The 19,454-nt window shown below is 33.8% G+C and overlaps 2 protein-coding genes and 1 long non-coding RNA gene across 3 annotated transcripts in view; 2 read left to right on the forward strand and 1 right to left on the reverse strand.

Moving 5' to 3' along the window:
- Nucleotides 1-19,454, forward strand: part of LOC149772614 (uncharacterized) — a 419,962-nt gene that overhangs the window by 155,761 nt on the left and 244,747 nt on the right. The gene's annotated exons all lie outside the window — the stretch shown is intronic.
- Nucleotides 98-4,261, forward strand: LOC149772618 (uncharacterized). Its single transcript, XR_016417655.1, has 3 exons — nucleotides 98-359; nucleotides 1,053-1,147; nucleotides 3,072-4,261. It is a non-coding gene; the product is annotated as an uncharacterized LOC149772618 (long non-coding RNA).
- The window catches only part of LOC149772619 (uncharacterized), a 36,919-nt gene continuing 30,842 nt past the window's right edge, over nucleotides 13,378-19,454 (reverse strand). Inside the window, exons 3-4 of the mRNA XM_089947560.1 lie at nucleotides 13,782-14,096; nucleotides 13,378-13,532 (exon numbers count right to left, since the gene is read on the reverse strand). Of these exons, the coding sequence (XP_089803686.1) occupies nucleotides 13,378-13,532; nucleotides 13,782-14,096 (470 nt within the window). The remainder of the gene's footprint in view (nucleotides 13,533-13,781; nucleotides 14,097-19,454) is intronic.

The raw sequence follows: 19,454 nt of genomic DNA on the forward strand, positions 1-19,454 counted from the left end.
ATTCTGCAAAAAGAAGAAGAAGAAAAAAGTAAAAAAAGCCGTTTCTGTACATTTTGCTTCTAAATTTGGCACCGTAAAAGAATTTGGATAACCAGTCTACAATTTGGGCGCAATTTTCGATTAGAGTGTCATTGAAATTGTACAATATAAAATATTCCAGGATTTTAAGATGACCACTGAACCCGAAATATCCCTGGTTATATGGCTGAATGATCGTCACATTCAGGGAGGCATAATCTGTATGACTGATTTTCACTCGCCACGAAAAGAAATGAAGGAATATCGCACGGGAGAGAAAGTGATGGCAGTTTGTCGTGGATTCAAGGGATACCATGAGTGTATTATTACGAAAATTGCAGGTAAGTCATTTCTCAGTCCAAATGTAGCAAACTTATTTGCACGGCCGCCAAGTACCTTAGCTGCGAAAGACTTCGCGTGACGTAAATTTACGGAAAGCTATTACGAAATATATCCTATGAACATTTTTTTTTTTTTAACGCTGTTTGAAGACATAAATTAAACGTCAAACCTGTAAGGGTATTGAAAGGTATGTGTTATGTTTTAAGCTTTGTTTACATAATTGGCAATATTTTTTACTTATCCCTAATGGCAATGCACAATGACCAGTCATCTCATGGCTGTCTTTCTAAAAGTTGGTACATGCCGGCCTTGCGAATATACATTTCCAAATTGTAAATTTCACTTTAAATTTTATTCACCCTTGATATTATTAATAATCTGACTGGTATTTGTATTTTTTACTTTTCGTTATTATTTTCCAGACATTGTACTATTTGTAGCAATAAGTTATATTTGTTTTAATTAATATCAGACTGTGACTCTGAAATATACTGGTAGATCTCTTTTCCAATTAATCTTCGATTCAGGTTATGGCTTGTTTCTGTCTATCCAATTTATATACAGCCATTTCAGTAATATTTAATAGTAACTTATTGTATAATTAATAAGAATGTACAGCTGTAAACTGTTGCAAATGATTATCAATTTTCCTCACCAAAAATACTTGTTTAGTTTGTGTCCTTTAATTTCAGAAAAAAAGTTGCAAGGCACAGTTATACAAACAACTTGATGGTGACAGCTTCATTGAAATTCTTCGATCTTTTAATCTGAATCAAGCAAGCGAGAGGTAATACCACATTTGTTTCAAATTCAAATGTCTAGAACATTAGCTGTAACCTGGAGTTGTGTATGTAGATAAGTAAATGTATCAGAAACTTAGTGCATATGAATCATCGTAGTGAAAATTTGGATTAAAATTTTTTTTCGCATCCAGCATGAGGCAGAAACATGTCAAATTTCGGATTTTAACCAAGCTGCTAAATAAATATTCAGAATGCTGTACAGTTCTGGTGACTATATTGGCAAGATGCTAACTTAGGGCAAGAGCCAATAATAAGTACACACAAGGCCACCTCTCCAAGACCAGTCCAGAATTCAAATAATTTATGGTATATTTTAAATTATTAACCATGCGTTTTAAACTTTGTTAACCTATGACAAAATATATGCCAAATTGTAACAATTTTTTTTATGAACTAAGGCTGGAACATTATTGTGAAATTTAAACATATACATGGCTACTACTTGAAACATTATGGTGTAGACAGGCAATATTCAAATGGACAATGTAAATATACTATCAGTTTAAATGGTATAATCACAACTGCATGTATATGGTAGCCAGTTTGTGTGTGCGTGATTCAGATGTTTAGTAACGTAGCTTTAACAGATATTTAGTCACATCACTGTAACGATGTCTGCAGTGTGGCAATTTATAGTGATGTCTAGCACTGGGATATCATGCCACAGACATGTAGCATAATGTCTCCCACCCAGTCACATTATCTTGACACCAGGTTGACCAGTCCTAACACTAACCTCTTTACTGTTTACCTTATATTACAATGTGCAGCATGCTATAAATGGAGCATCTGTTACCTATTCGACTCAATACGCATAGGCCTGCCTGTTAACTGTTAAGCAATGTAGTGTATGTCAAGTTTAACAGCAATAGTAACCATTTTACATTTTTGTACATATCTATTATGTGTGGAAAAATTTAATATTAAAGTCTGATTGTTATAGCCGCATAATTATTTTTCACTGAAGAATTTTTTATGTGCTTCAAAATCTTGAAAGGACTCATTCACCGTCATGTCAGTAGGCCATGTGACCGATCGTAGCTGCCATTTCTCGTACTTGAAATTTACAATTTTGTCTGCATCTACATCACTAAGTCATCTGAATTTGATAATTTATAAAAACTAATTGCTGCCTACATCAATATCAGAGCCTTTACCTAAGTTATTGAATCTTTCGTAGTTGTGATTCAAATTGTGAAACCTTCTTAAGTACTGAATGAAATCCGCGACCTCCATTTTGGAGAGTGGAGATTATGACCTAGTTACTTTAAATAGCAGATATCGACCAGGGCATAAACAGTGACCACGTGATCTGATGTAATTGTCATTCACAGAAATGAATGTAGTATCTAATAGGGGGTTTTCCCCGAAGATGGTGCTATGAAAACCAGCTTAAAATGGCAGATGTTTACAGCAGGCGTCGAAAGGCACTTCCACGTCAAAGGAGTAGAGGCGTCAAAAGACGCTAGCATGAGGTAACTGAGAACCACGCGAGACAGCTAATAGTACCATTTTTTTATAAGTCTTTGGTATGACTTGATTTAGGATTCAAACCTGTGACCTCTCATACCCGCAGCAGGCACTCTAACTACTTAGACTTAGGCCACAGAAGCAGTTAGGTAGCCAGTTTAATTTATGATGGAAACCACAGGTTTTTAAGCCCATTAAGTTAGTCATCAAGCCAAGTGCCTCATTACAATTACCAACCTCAGGGATTGTAAAAGTACTGTAATTGCATGAAATGTTTCAGGCATAACTCTCTCATTCTCTCAATTCCCCCTTCCTCTCTCTCTCTCTCTCTCTCTCTCTCTCTCTCTATATATATATATATATATATATATATATATATATATGGGATTGAAATCTTGCTTGATTCTATTTATTAATATACAATGATTTGTATTTCAGAAATCATCAAGAAGTATAACATTGGGGAAGTGATGGCAAGGCAGAAGCTTTGCGATTTAGTTAAACCATCAAGAGTACCATCACTTCCACAGACTCCAGTGGTGACAACAGAAAAATAAGAAATGTGGTGAATGAACTATGAAACAACACTTGTAAAAAATATTTTAATTTTTTTAATTAAAATTGAGATAGAAATTAATGTGAATTTCTGTTATTTTGTTGTTAAGATTGCTTCAGAATAAATTAAAACTATAACTAGAGTAAGATAACATATTTTTAGAAACTCGGATGATGTAAGGAGCCAGTAATCTGGATTTTATGGCACACCAGTAGAAGTGTAGCAACATTTATGACAACTTAAGCCATGTTATCTACTGAATACTAGTGCACAACCTATTGAGCTACCAGTGAGAAGTATAGTTTTTAATTTTTGTTTCCTTGTTCAAAAGTTACTAAACACCTCTGTCCATACAAGGAGTTGGTTGGGGTAATTTGGATCATGTTCTTCTTGAAATTATCATCAAATAAAAGTTGCATCACTGTTAAAAATCTCGTTTTCATAAAATATTTCAACAATTTTCAGCTAAATTTTAGTGTTGTCCAGGGTTTTCCAGCCTACCCTGGACATAGGCTGGAATATTAGTCCAAATACTTCAGCGTTTTCCATGCTAGAATTGTCCAGGGTTTTCCAGCCTACCCTGGACATAGGCTGGAATATTAGTCCAAATACTCCAGCATTTTCCATGCTAGAATTGTCTATCGTTTTCCATGCTAGAATTGTCCAGGGTTTTCCAGCCTACCCTGGACATAGGCTGGAATATTAGTCCAAATACTCCAGGATTTTCCATGCTAGAATTGTCTAGGGTTTTCCAGCCTACCCTGGACATAGGCTGGAATATTAGTCCAAATACTCCAGCGTTTTCCATGCTAGAATTGTCCAGCGTTTTCCATACTAGAATTGTCCAGGGTTTTCCAGCCTACCCTGGACATAGGCTGGAATATTAGTCCAAATACTCCAGCGTTTTCCATGCTAGAATTATCCAGCATTTTCCATCGTTTTTCATGGAATATGATGGAAAATCTACAGCTGGGAATGTTGCTAATCATAACAGATGAATGCCTTTTATTTCCAAACACACCTGTAAAATAATTTTGCAAATCATTCTTAAAGATAACTGCCAGGTCTTCTTCAAAATGACAACAAACATCATGTCAAACAGAATATTTTAGTCAACAAACTATGCACATGACATTTGACCTAAAAGTCATACTAGCAGTTTCAGTAACCAGAATAATGATTAGAATGAAATCAACTCATCTACTGCCTGAGACAATAGTATAACGGTAAAGTTTGTGAAACTCTTAGTCTAATAACTATTATCATTTAGATTTAACTGTCTACCAACTTATATTATAATACCTGTATATGAAAATCTGAAAAATTATTGCTACATTTGCAACAAGATGGGATTAACAGATCTTGACAATATCATACAAAACGATTAACAGATGAAGGAAATTATGGTCTTTCATGTCAGTGAAGGTATGCAGTATATATATAAACTAAGCAAAGATACTGATATATGTACTCTGGCAAGTCTATGGAGTATATCAATTGCAGAAAATAAAACATGAACTGTACACAACTTCTGCATATCTCTCAATTTTCTAGACCTGCTCACAGGCATGCACCTTGTTAGCTTATGCTTACTGAGTTGTATTCAAGCTTAAAGCAAGTGGACTTTTACAATCCTACATAGATGGCAAATCATTCATAGTCACCATTCAATCCATGGTTATGGCTGTTATGTTAATTTGATTTAATTTATATATGATATAATTTAATTGTCTGTTTGTAAGTATTACATTTTATTTATTTCATTACATGTTAACCTAATGTAATTTTGTTTACTGGAAATTGATCTTTTTCAGAAACTACATGTAGTTTCACCTGACTGTTTTGTCATAAACACCAAACTTTGTATTAAAAGCTGACCTAGTTCCTGACCTTGATTGAGAATCAAGTAAACAACTTCTTTTTATAAATCCATTCTTGATCTGTGAATAATAATAGTGAAATCGAGTTTAGTATATAACCTTTGTTAATAGTGAATTTAGTCAGATGGTCTTCTAAACACTGGGATGTAAGGTGTTTTGTTTTTTCTGTTGAGACCAGTTGAGTTATATTTTAAATTTTCTTCAAACTATTTGGGTTCTAAAAGATTAGTTCATTTCTCTGGGAATATTTAAGTGCTCATACTAAATTCTTGGACAGAGATATTTATTTAAATTTTATTTTGAATTCAAACATCGGAATAATATTGTCTGTGGAACAACAAAGAAATGTAGACAGAACAGCACTATACTGGCTATAGTATACATCATTGCCTTCCATTTTGGATTTTTTGTTGGGATTCAAATTCAAAAGAACATTTTATTACTAGGACTAATAATTTATAGTTTTTTGATTATTCTTGGGTTATTTTTGGATTTGATTCTTAAAACCATAAATTCTTTTCCTCATTTTTACATTGTTTTTCCAATGAAATAAATTATTTGTTAAATTTTAAAAAAAACTTGTTGTTTTCACTTTTTCTTTGTTACTGTTTATTAGAGCTTAAACACGTAACATGGTGATTACTCAATTTAATATTGTTTTCAGTGACTAAATATGACCTTGACATTTTTTAAGTTAATAGAAGCTAATATCTCTTAATAAAGGGGCTGTTAGTCAACAGATTGAGGTCTTAAGAGCTGATGTAGATACATGTACACTTTCTTGCAGGCAAACTGCAATATTCTTCTTTCATAGTCACTGTCGATATCTTTAATGCATACAGAGTATATGCTTATTGTGGTGACCATATTTTATACAAATGGTGCCAAGCTTATTTTTGAGGCTTAAGTACCACTTGCAAGCAACATTTTATTAACAAACTCTATGTGAATAACAACTCAGGGTTCGAAATGCTGACAATATCCAGTTCAGTGCTCCTTTTTAATCTTTAGTAGCAATCTATGAGAAAACTATATCTGCCATTTCAAATTGTATGTAGCCAAACCCTATTATTGTGGTTGCCACAGAAAAGAAACACAAGCTTGAGTTGAGCAAGGAGATAATAGTCAGAAATGAAAAGACTTTCAAGGTTGCCACTGAGGTGGCTATATTGGATCTACAAGTGGCATCATTTTCATTTAAGACCAACCAGACACTATATTGTGTAATTTAACTGATACATCTATTTACTTGGTAGAAGTGGAGATATCAACATTTTCAAGATGGTCACTATGGTGGCTATATTGGATGTGCATGTAGCACCATATACATTTAAGACACACTAACCATCATAAACTTCATGGCAATATGGGTTACATTCAGGAAAAGTAGTAATAACATGATTTTCAAAATGGCCAATGTGGTAACCATATTGGACATCATATCAGCACCATCGTTTTTTTAGGATCAACCATAACATAACAAGTAGTAACTTGGTGAAAACCCTAAGTTCGTATGACCATCCATTCAGGGGAAGTAGTGCAAGCAAGAGTGTCAAGATGGTCATTGTGGTGGCCATGCTTGGTCATCCAGGCGAAACCATCTTCAAGTTTGACCAGCAAGAATATGGGATGAATGTGTGTGTGTAAAGTTTCAGGGCAATCTTCAAAGTAATTTAGAGAGAGTTGTGATAACAAACTTTGGACTGACATTACTAAATGGGTAACAGGCCATCCCTTATGTCCCTGCAATCTATGACCATTTCAAAATTAACAAATCAAAGTCTAAAATACAGATACATTTTCGATACTACTTGACAAATGCATCAGATCATACCGACATAATTGTCTTTGTGTACTTGATGTGCTTTTGCTAGATCATGCTAGTAATATTTTAATTCAAAACATTCAAAATGTATAAACATGCGAGAAATAAAATGGCCTAAAAATCTAGTTCATTTATCTATACATAAAACTGAATTCACTGATATAATTCCATTGGTGTACCTCAAGTGGTTTTGGTTAGTCATGCTTACAAAGTCTATTTTAAAAAAATCAAGTCGCAAAATTTCAAAAACATGCAACAAAAGTGAAAACCTGCTGTAATAGCCTGAAAATCTGAATCTAACATGTGCATACAAATCTGCTAACCTATTTAATCTGTCTGTATTAAGTGCTTTTCTGCAATCATGTTAACAAAATTGCAAAACTTATGGATGTACCATGGCACATGATCAGAACAAAATGACGATACTGCAAGTAGTGTGATCAAAATGCACCAAGTTATCTTTAATATTACACACAGATCTGTGTGATAAATCTGGCATAAACTGTAACAAAACAAGCTGTTTTAGCCTCATGTCAGCTGCTGAAATTCACTACCTACAACACCTTTTTGAAACTCTCTTTACACATATTCTCTGGAATTGAATGTAATGCAAATTGAATGTTTAAAATAAAATTATATTTATATTTTTAACATTAAAGTAAATTTCAGTATTGTAATATCAGCTTCTATCATGATGAGGTCTGCGATCATGGTTTATATTCTTGTCCAGCATCTTTACCTTTATTTTCATTTTTTGTTTTGCTGAAAGTACGAAATGGAGGGTTTTTCAAGAAGTATAGGAATGTCAGTTTTGGCACACAGTGTACCAAAAGCCAATCTGCAATGTTTGATCTGGACCAGGGCTATAATGTCTAGTGGTCATGGTGCTATTGTTATGACTCTATGGTCTTAAAGTATATAACAGAAAGAAGAAGTGAAACCAAAAATATAAATAAAATTAACAAACAATTTGTTTCCTCTGAATACAAATTGAAAATTTAAGAGGAAATTACAGTGTATAGAATTAAATCCCAAATGATCCTAAACGTCCTATCACAAGTCCAAAATTATAGAATGTTCTGAATTAAATCAAATAGTCTTGAATGTGCTGATGTACCAACAGTCCTTGAATATGCTTATTTACCAGAGATATAATCAAGAGTATATCTGAATGAGTCATCAGTAATAACCAAAGTAGTGTTTTACCCCAAAATGTCAATGAATAATTTTAAAAAAAAACAATCATCTCAAATCATGTCTAAACACATCAGTACATGATTCCATGGACTGAAATTAAGAATGAAGACTTAGGTTACAAGGACCGTAATTATATGCACTTCCCCACTTTACCTAGATATCAGTCATTCTAATGAAACATTCCATTAAATTGTCAATAAGTTTGCTTCTAGAACAGTCTAAACTCATATAGCTATAACAACATCCTAAAAACTTACATTCACAGACAAAAGTTAGCTGTGTAAACATGCTGCTTACAAATTACGATTACCATAAAGTAGAAGATATAGAAAAGGACACAATTTAAGTACACAATACCGATATAAATAAAACTATTAAGTTTATATAGCCAATATGTGGCAAATGGCACACATTAAATAAGCACAGACTCGATGTTAATGTCATAATGTAAGTTGGGAGAGAAATAACCTGGAAGTGAATCATCTAATTCCATTTGCAAGATCACTTGTCTGCTCAGCCACATGCAGAGATAATTAAATGTGTAAACAGAGGTGTTTGCAATGAGAATTCTCAATGCCTATAAGGTGTAGAAAAACATCAAACGGTATCATATTCAATTCATAACCTTCATAAATATTTTAATTGTCATCACACTGAAACAAATAAACTGATGAATTTTAACTGATAAATAATTCTGAAAATATAACAAATATTCATAATGTATTATATTTGAAGAGTTAGCTGATAAAAGTCCATAAGTAAAACAGAAATGTCCATCCTCATACTGAATAGTTGTAATCTGAATTGTTTATTCCTTGGGAATGTGTTGAGAATTTTAGATCTATCTGTCCCTTAATCTCACTGACACTAACTGCTTAATATGTTTAAGATCTTCACAAATTTTATTTCCTTGCTCTAACACTTTCCTTTTCATAATACCTGGTCTCTTTTCCCAAGTCTTTCAACATTCAACTGCACTATTAATTTGATATGGTGCATGCTTTAATGGCAATATAGTTCCACACAAGAATCCTGACATCTTGTAATAGCTGATGTTCCAGGACTGTTATTCAATCTGTGAATAATTGATGTAGCTCTGTCTACTCTATCCCTAGAATAGTTTACATCTTTTGGTATCGAAACACCACTTAGCTCCTTCATATTTCTGAGTATCAGTACAGTTTCATTTTTTCAATAGCTGACACACTCAGTTTCATTTTCAAAATTTTAGTAAGCAATACTTTAAATGTCACTTTCATGCATGTTAAGGTCACTGATTTTGTGCATTTCAAGATACCTGGAAAAATGCCACCAGATGCTGGTCATTCCTCCACCTTACATAACAGGTTATCTTACAGACAATGAATAGTCTCCACTTTAGCAATGTGACAGCAGAATGGATTTTAGTTGACTTTCAAAGTTTCATTAGCATTATCTTTACTGCCATTTTTGGTGAGTATTGACTAGTCTTATCAACAGTTTGCTATTTCATTAGAAGCTTTAGAATTTCATTACATCTATATGTTACATCTTGGCTCAGGATTACCTGTGCTTCCTGATTTTCTTTATGAATTATTCCAGGACACATGTCTGAGTTAACATTTGCCTTGCTACAGTGTCGAAACTGAATTTGTCCCAAAGGAAATGTATCAGCTTGCCACTGCACTTTCCACATTGGATTAAGAGTTGGCAAGGCAATTTCCTTGAGCTGATATTGCATTTCCATCTGTGATGGCATATGTTACATGTGCACCTTGTACAGCAAGCTCACATCCAGTTTTATTTTATCTCATATCATAATCTGACAGATGCAGTGGAAAGGCAATATGTTTGCTGTACACTCAGCATAACCATTGCACATCTATTCCTTGTCCCTTCATCCAAGCTTCAGACCACTGGTTTGTTATGGAAGTGAGCACATATGACAAATATATTGTAAGTGATAGTTTCACATGCAATGCCAATAGTTCGTGAAGCATTTTTGTTGGACATGTTGCGACTTGGTATACTTGTCAAACTGAATCTGTTATTCACTGCAATGTGTATATTACTGGGTTCATTTCCATATTTCGTATTAATATTTTCCAATAAATCTAGGTTTACAGTCATATCTCTGACATTTTTGGCCACATTATTAGGTTCCTCTGCATGCTGCATCTGGCTGGCTGTGGCATATCTATGTTAGCCAAAGTTAAATTTCCTGCAGGCATGTCCTGAAAACTGATGGCAATTCCTGTCTTCACTTCCTTCTACAACTTACATTCAAGAGTTTGATGGTCACATTTTACACACTTTAGCATTATGTTCTAGCAAACTCCCAATTTTCCTCCTTTGTAGTCTGCATTTTGGGAATTGCAGTAATATGGGATACTTGGTGATGATATTTTAGTGATGTATTATATTCATCTGCCGGGGCCCCGAGTGGCCAAGTGGTCTAAAACACTCTTCGTTACGGATCACTGCCATCTCACCTGTCTGCGGCGGTTCGAGTCTAAGATTCATCCAATGTGAGTAAGCTTGCCAGTAGCCTCTCGAGGGTCGGTGGTTCTTTCCGGGGTTTTCCCAGGTTCTTCCTCCACCATTAATACTGGCTGCCATGTATAGCCTATCGTGTGCTGAACAATGGCTTTAAACCCCACAACAACAACATTCATCTGCCAGTTTTTCATTATCATTCCTACAAAGTCCTGACATTCTATTTTCTCACCCATGCGACAGAGTAATCATGCTGTTTTGCTAACCATACTTTTCTTATCTCACTCTAGTCATCTCAAACCTGAGTCATCGCAGTCAAGGTGTCCACGTGCTCAGAACTACTTTAAAAAAAGAAACCATTGTTGTCTTCTGCTGTGCCTGATGCAGTTGTTCTAGAATCAAACAACAACAACAACAACAACAACAAATACATAACAGAGAAATGCAAAGTTACTTGACATAGTAACTTGATGTCAATCCATCTTTGAGAACACACCGTACAAAATCATTTCAAGAGAGACAAAGACACACACACATATGATGTTGAGCTTATTGGTATTATGCTAGTTTGTTCCACACAGCATGGTCAATTTTATCCAATATACCAGCCTAGCTCAGTAAATTTTCAGGTCAGCATCATTAAATGTAGCTAAAGCTACCTAACTAGTTTTAAATACTTCGTGTGAAACAAATTATGTACTGTTAGCTACATTTAATGACGCTGACCTGAAAATTGACTGTGTTACAGATAGGATTAAATTCTCAATGCTATGTGAAATGAACTATGACAGAAAACACTGATCCATGCACATAGACTATATACCTATACACTTCTTAGCCTCCCAACTCTCTTGACAAACTATGGAAATCTTATTAACAGCCAGAAATGTGTTATGTCCAGCATGCTTTATACTAATATTGTTAAGCATCTCCATTGTGTCCCAGTTGAGTCAAAAATATACCTACAATATTTAATGAAAAATAACACACTTACCTGCAAGAAGGAATCAAGTATCCATCAACACATTAATCCATAAGCAACTTTCACTGTAGCACATGCCATATTTCCAAGACAGAAAAATAAATTTTCAAAGAATCCGTGAACTTGACAGTTTAACACATGGTTATCCACCAGGGTCCGTATTTGGAGGGTCTTTTATACATGGGGGTAATTTTACCATCAATATTAAGGACAACACAAGTATGTCACAAACAGTTTCACCTCCTCCAAAGAAAAGGAGAGTTATATATGATAGTGAAACATATCTCTAGTTATCCATGAATAATCTAATGCAACATGTTACTCTTCGTTATGGCTTGTACTAAGTATAACTACAGTAGAGCTGATTAGTCAGCATCATTTCATTATTTACAATATAACTTTTCAAAATTGGAACTGATGAAAATGAAACAGTTTCTTGTAATAAATAATAATTATTTATTGTCAATTTCATGTAACATCCATATATTAAATGTGATAATACCTCATTATTATGCGACGTTTTATGTTGTTATTTTCTTTGCTCACACGTATGAATTGTGTACTTTGGATGCAACAGTCACACCACACCCCTCATTAACATATTTGTATTAGAAAGCAGCATGTAAACATTTTTACATGAACTATATTATACTAGTGATGAGTTCTTTTTACTTTGAAGGAAAATACTGGGTGAGAAAAATAATCTACATTGGGGTCTGGACTGAGACAAGGAAATACCAGTCATGGGGTTACATTATATGTCTCCCCACTCGGCAAGCCTCATGGGGAGACAAATAATGTAATGCCTTGATTGGGATTTCCTTGTCTCCTTCCAAACCCCAACATCAATTCTATATGTCTTTTTCAGGTATGACTTAGTACCAGAAACAGGCCATATCAGCCTATAATAAGTATCTTGGATGCACTGACATGTTCAGGTATTGATAATGTGGCTCTGTCAGCATTTTACTTGACTATCAGAGGAAACTTAGCTTCACACATTCTGGAACAGTCTTTGGCTGTGGTGAAACAGAGGACGAGTCTTCAATGCACAGGGTAATGCCCTTATTCTGTGGAAAATTACCTCCCTGGTATCGTGTTTTTCTTATCTTATGGTTGCATCATTGCATTCAGTAATACTTTGTACTGATCATGTGCGGATCCTTTAATTGTACATATTTTATGGTTCACTGTCAGTTACTCTGACCATTGTGTTTACTGTCAAGTCCAGTACCTGATGACTTAGGTGTATTGGTTCTTCTCTGTCATGCCCACTGCCAGTATCTCTAATACACTATCTAATCTGCATATAATTGACTTCTTGTGCTCACCAGATACTTGTACATACCTAGAAGTCAGGTGTTATTGGGTGAAAGTTATTTGTTTTGAATTATAACCTTGGAATAAGTCAGCAGTGCATAGTTGATATTTAATAATAACCTATTTTAAACACTACATGTGAAAACATGCAGTATTCAGTCACACATGTATTTCCTAGATTCATTCATTTGTACAATATACAGTTAATCTACCAATGAGTAACCATACTCATTTGGTCAAATATGGCCTTATGAATAGGATAGGATGTACATAAATCTAGCATTAAGTAACACAGACAACATCAACTATTTATGAAACTTGTGGAAAATGTGCAAGATGTAACATGAATTTTATGGCATCTGATTATATTGTTGTCTGTTGCAAACCTATGCATATGCAGCACATTTTCATATTTTATGCAATATTAATTAAATGTGCATACATTCTCTCTTACAATTCATTTAAAAACATTTTGATTTATTTAAAGATCTGCATGTTTAGACACTCTTTCATATTTTGTTTCTACAACTTGCCTTGTAATACCATTTGATGACAGGGTCTGGGTAGATGCATCCTGATGTAACACACTCAAGCCTGACTGCAGACAAACTCAGGTCTGAGTTGCTTGATGGTTCCTGGGTGTAATTTAATCCATTTGGAATAGCTGAAATAAAATGCAATATATAATTAAGACTAAACCTGTTCTACCCTTTATGTCATATTCACTTTTAAAAAGAAAATCAAATTTTATCGTTGCTTTTTTATCATTTCAATGGCTCAATCGTGTCTATATTTTGTCATGATCAGAAATAAATAATAATGAATGTCCAAAGTTCAGACTTACAATGCTAATGACATGATACAAGTGCAGATATAGTGCAGTTCCTTTTGAGACAGAAATTTTGTCACTTACTAAAAATGGTCAGGTTCATTGTAGCTTCCTCTAAAGGTGATCCTTGTACCTTATAGGTACACTTCCACTGTCTCTGGTCCTCAGACCTTCTCAAGCCTCTGATATTTATATACATTCCATTCTTATCTATAGTCAACGTATATCTACCAAACTGAGAAGGAATACACAACCCAGCCAATGGACTACATAACACTGCATCATATTTTACTCCATCTGTATACCATTCCATTACTGCTGCAGATGAAATGTCTGTCCTGTTACAGGTAAGTTTGTAATCCTGCCCCTGTATGGCCAAAGGGTCACCCACCAGTGTCACTGCAAAAGTAACAAATTTAGTCATAGCGTAAACTGCTAATTTACATCACTACATTGAAAAACACATTCAAATGAAACACAAAACTTCAATCCACATATCACAATTGGAATTTTAACACACTAAATCTGGGATAGATTTTGTGAAACATAAGACATACACTCTACTAATGATTTTCCAGGAATTCATGATAAAACCATTTCTTCCTTTTCAGTAGTAAGTGTTGAAACCACCAAAAATAGTTTTGTGCAATAATATTTTCAAAACATGTGATGTGATAACTATACTGGGTACAACATCAGCACCCTTTTAATTTAAGTTTGGTTTTCAGGTTAAACACCATTTCTCAGCATGTAAGCTGCACATAGGAGCTAGTATATATAGTGTAGGAAGAAGTACTCCAGAAGTCCCAAGGAAGAACTACCAACCTACTGACAAGCTTTCTAACATACAATTACTGGTGGAGCTGAGACATGAACTGAAACCAACAGAGTGAAATGCATAGGTGATCTGTAAAGACCAAGCCTTAGACCCCCTTGGCCACCCACCTGTTACTTTTCTTTTAGTCCAAAACAGATTATCATTAAAAGACTTCTGTTCAAGCCCCATGCCAGTAGGACTAGCAGTTGTAGAATGGGTGACTGGCCTACAATTTAAGATTGGGAGAAGGCTTCAATGAGATGTTTGTCCCCATAGTGCCCCTCCTGAGACTCATATACTGGTCAAACTTCCCCCATGGCCTAGTCCAAGACTCTCAAGGAACCTTGAAATGTTGTCTCCATATATATTTTTGTCTTGAAGAGATTGCAGCAGGTGCCAAAAACGTTCTTTGCCAGGCAGCCGATATCCACGCTTGGAACTGGACTAAACTAGGGTGCTTTCAGCACAAGTCTGCACACATCCTATGATGTGATGATGTGTCAAAGGTGCTCTTCCAAATGCAAAATTGTTGCTGTAGTAGTAATTACCCCTTGATGACCATATGTTGGCTTAGTGTGATCCATCTTAGTCATGTGAATCAGGGTATGTCAACCCCATGATGGCACAGATATTCTTACAACAAGTGCTTGTATTTCCTCTCAATTTGTCAACTTGTTTCCAATGTGCACCAATACTTCACCGCTGTGATCTTCCATTAGATCATCAGGCAGCACTGCTGATTTGTATTTCTAGCCTGTGTCTGGTTGCTCCCCATGACGCATTCTTGAGGATCTTTTAACCAATGCAAGTTATAATTGAAAAAGCCAAAGATGGTTTGAGTTAATGAGAATCTCAGTAGCTGTCCATTAACAATGAGACCTTTGCACCTAATGGTTTCTCCACTTGTAAACACAGACCAATAAATCTGGCCTGCAGCAAGCATAGACATAAAGCTAGTTGTATGGGATGTGCTCTGTTGTGATTACAATTACAATTACAGATTGGCTGGCACTGATGATTATAATTATGGTTACACTTTATTTGGAAACCATTATTACAATTATGATTTCAGGGGAATTATTACAATTTTGATTATGACTGCTTTTAATTTGCTTTTTATATATCTTGTTCTGGGCAGATATTATACTTTCTATACCTGAAAAACAAACAATTTTAACTCTGAGTAAATGTTTATTGACAATTATTCACATGCAAATTAACATTCTAAATGAATACTACTTAGCACTGTATAAATCACATTCACATCAACAATTTTAGCTGTTACTGTTTTGTAATCATTCTCACAGTATGTGATTACACTGCCAAATAAACAATGATTAGTATTAGAGAGTTTCAATGATTAGATTATGGTTACAGATCACAATGTAACCAATTACAATCAATTATAATTACAATCATAATTGCCCATGCCTGCTTTAGGTAAAGTAAAAAAAAAACAACTGTTGCATGCTCTACAGAAAATGCCAATTTCTTACGCCAACCAAAGGGAAAGTTTTTACCATATATTGCTGTGTTGACAAAAGACAAACATTTGCAAGTCTTGCTTCTTTAAGATTTCACCCCAAGTTATGATCAGGATAAGCTGTGATTAATATGTCCTTGCTTAAGATGGTTTCATGACAAATTTATTAATTTTATTTTTCAATGAACATATATATGTCAGACAACTTTTATCATAGGAACTAATTCTGCATCCAAAATAAACAAGTATGGCTGCAAATATTTCTGTTGCTCTGATGTTTTACTCATAGAAATGAAATATAATACACATTTTTCACTGTTTGATTACTTGTATTGTTAATTTGCAACTGAATCATTCTATTCCCTGATTATCTGTAGAACTTTGGTAAAGTACGATCATATTGTTTGTTATATAACATGTTGAATTACTTTAAAAATCAGCATTACATCTTGCGCTACTCTCAAATTTAATAAAGAAGTGAATGTACCTTGTTTGCTCTTTGAAAGGTGTATGATATCGGGCATGTGACTAAGGCTACAATTTATGAAATTTATTGGTGACATGCCCAACTTTATAAAATTATACAATTTGTCTAACTATATCAATTTCTTCAAAATCTTTCCATATACATGTACTATACATGTGCTTGACTTTACTGAGAAAAGTATGTTTCTGAAACAAAGATACGTTATTGACTGATCTTTAAGAAAATGACACAAAGGCAAATGTTCAAACCTTTGTCAAATTTAAAGTATTATCTTGTTAAAAGCTTTGACAAAAGCCAAAATAAATCAGTAAAGAAAACTGTTATAATTGCAAATTCCAAGAATCACAATTAGTAAAAATCTAAATAACAGGATACATACAATTCTAGACAAATTCAGTTACATCCAAAATCTATCATATAATATGCAAACCTTAAGAAAATCTTGAATTCTTAAAGACCTAATTAATAACTTGGCCTTTTAATTATATTTGCATCAACTGTCTAAATAATGTGAATCAGTTTTGGTTAATACCTGTATTGTGATATTACCAAATCCATGAAATATTTGAATGGCAGGAAAATCTCAAGTAAAATGTGCCAAAATAGAAACCTTATTCCCTATTCCCCATCTAGACTGGTGTCGGGACACCTATAGAAACAGCAATCACGTTCAATTCACAATAGTTACAACACTGGAACTAAATATTAAGTTGTGCCGATTTTACGCAGAAGCACAATACAAGCAGAGCTGGATGAGAAGGCTACCCCAAAGGCAATCAAAAGATCACAAGAACACTGATAAACACAATACTAGCAACAGACATTTAAAAACCATATACAAAGATATAGGGTCTGTCATGGTGAAGAATGGGGAGTTTATATGCAGATAAATGGCATGATAAATGCTAAATTTAAATTTATTTTAAGATCTAGAGTAACTACACACAACTAGTTTGAACCCTGGAGATCAGGAGAAAATTTATTCATACCTTGCTAGAAATTTCATAATCATTACACATTCCAGATCCCCCCTCAATAAAATGGAAAGTTGCTTAATAACATTCTATATTTGAAAACTAATATTAACAAATATTTAAAGTTTGTTCAAAATACATATATTATAAAATTTCTCCACAAAGGCAGATGTCACTTCTTAAATTCTATAGTTACCATCACATGCAAAAAAAAATTCTGAATCAGCATGATTAAAGGTCATTTATATGCAGGATATATTATTCATTTCAATTTAAAACAAAATGAAAGCAATTCATTTTCAAAGGTCATAATGAATAAAGTGAGTAACTTCAGCATATTTTTAAAAGATGTACAGTTTTGAACATTCACTAGACATAATATCACAGCAGTTCCAAAATGGATGAGAAAGTTAAATTTAGTATCTCTTTATAGGAAGGTCATGAATGTTTACCTTTATAATTGCTGTATGAAACAATCATGAATTTGTATTCCTTTCCTCCATTTTATTTCCTTCTGTTTATTTATAAAATTTAGAAGTCTGCAGTGAAACAAAGCTTGAGAATTTGTAAGTGTGCATATGTAGTCAGGTTAAAGCTACAGCCTCAACATTTGAAAACTTAAAATGCATTTGCAACTCTGCATGCACATTCAACAAAAGTTTCACTTTTAACTTAAGCTCAAAACGAATCTTGAAAAATTAACAGAGGAAACAATAATATAACTTTCACAGTTGTACAAATCCTATTTCAATATGTCTCCACCACACTAAATCAATTGTAACTATATGCTAGGATTATCTCATTATAAGTTTACATGACTTTGAAAACTGCTTTTCTTCAATGCAAAATAGTTCCTATGATATTAGTCATCCTTTGAGAAATGAAAATAACATACATTATTGTCACGTGATCATCTTAACCAAACTTTCTTCTTATATCTAGTGAGTGAAATTTCTTAAGCAAAGAATCTTTTTAATTCATCATGTCATGGCACTCACAGCATTCAGTGTCATGAATTTCAATAACTGCACCTTAATTCTAGTTTTATTCCAGCTACAAAAACTGATATACAGTCTTTAAATGTTGTTGTTCTTGTAGTTATGGGTTTAACGCCATTGAGCAGCATATGATAGGCTATACATGGTGGTCATAACAATTGGTGGAGAAAGAACCAGGGAAGAACCACCGACCCACAAGTAGCTACTAGCAAGCTTTCTCACACATTTGCAGAGGCTATGTCCGAGCCTCAAGTCCATGCCGAGTAATATAGATTCTATAAGCATAAGTAAGATCTCTTGGTCACATATCTGAATGCTGTGGTGTAACTCTACTTACAATATCGCTTGCCTTATATATATATATATATATATATATATATATATATATATATATATACGAGAAAGATAATTAGTCTTGCGTGTCAAGTTTACGAAAAAAACAAAATGTGTTAAAGCTCGAAAATAGGTTACTTACTCGCCTGGACAACTATGATGGTGCCTATTCATTTTCCGTCAGTGCAAGTAAGTATAAAATTTAACGGTCATTTGTATGTCCAAAAATACTCCACGTCTTGCTTTGAATATTGAACTTCCAATCAAAATCGATATGTCCATTTAGTTGTAATATAAAGATCAATGTTCAAACGAGAGCTTGCACCATTATCTGATGTGTACTTTTTATGTTGACATAGGTATTACGCTCGTGCCGGGGAATCCCCTGTTTTATAAATAGATAGGTTCCAGAAAGCCAACAAGAGAACCAAGATTTTAACGAAAAAATAAAAAAAAAACTGAAATTAAGTAATAAACAGTATTTATAATAAATATATAAATGAAAATATTAATAAAATATAACTTTTATTATCGTTTTAGTTTATAGAGAAGTATAAACTAGCAATCAAACAACAAATAATTTACGTAGGTCATAGGAACTAACGCAACATTTATTCATTTATAATCTTACAGGTAGTGTAGCAAAAGTAGCATGTAAAAAGTAG

This window comes from Sinohyriopsis cumingii, unplaced genomic scaffold (genome assembly GCF_028554795.1).
Source record: "Sinohyriopsis cumingii isolate HCF-2022 unplaced genomic scaffold, ASM2855479v2 utg001339l, whole genome shotgun sequence".
Lineage (NCBI taxonomy): Eukaryota > Metazoa > Mollusca > Bivalvia > Unionida > Unionidae > Sinohyriopsis > Sinohyriopsis cumingii.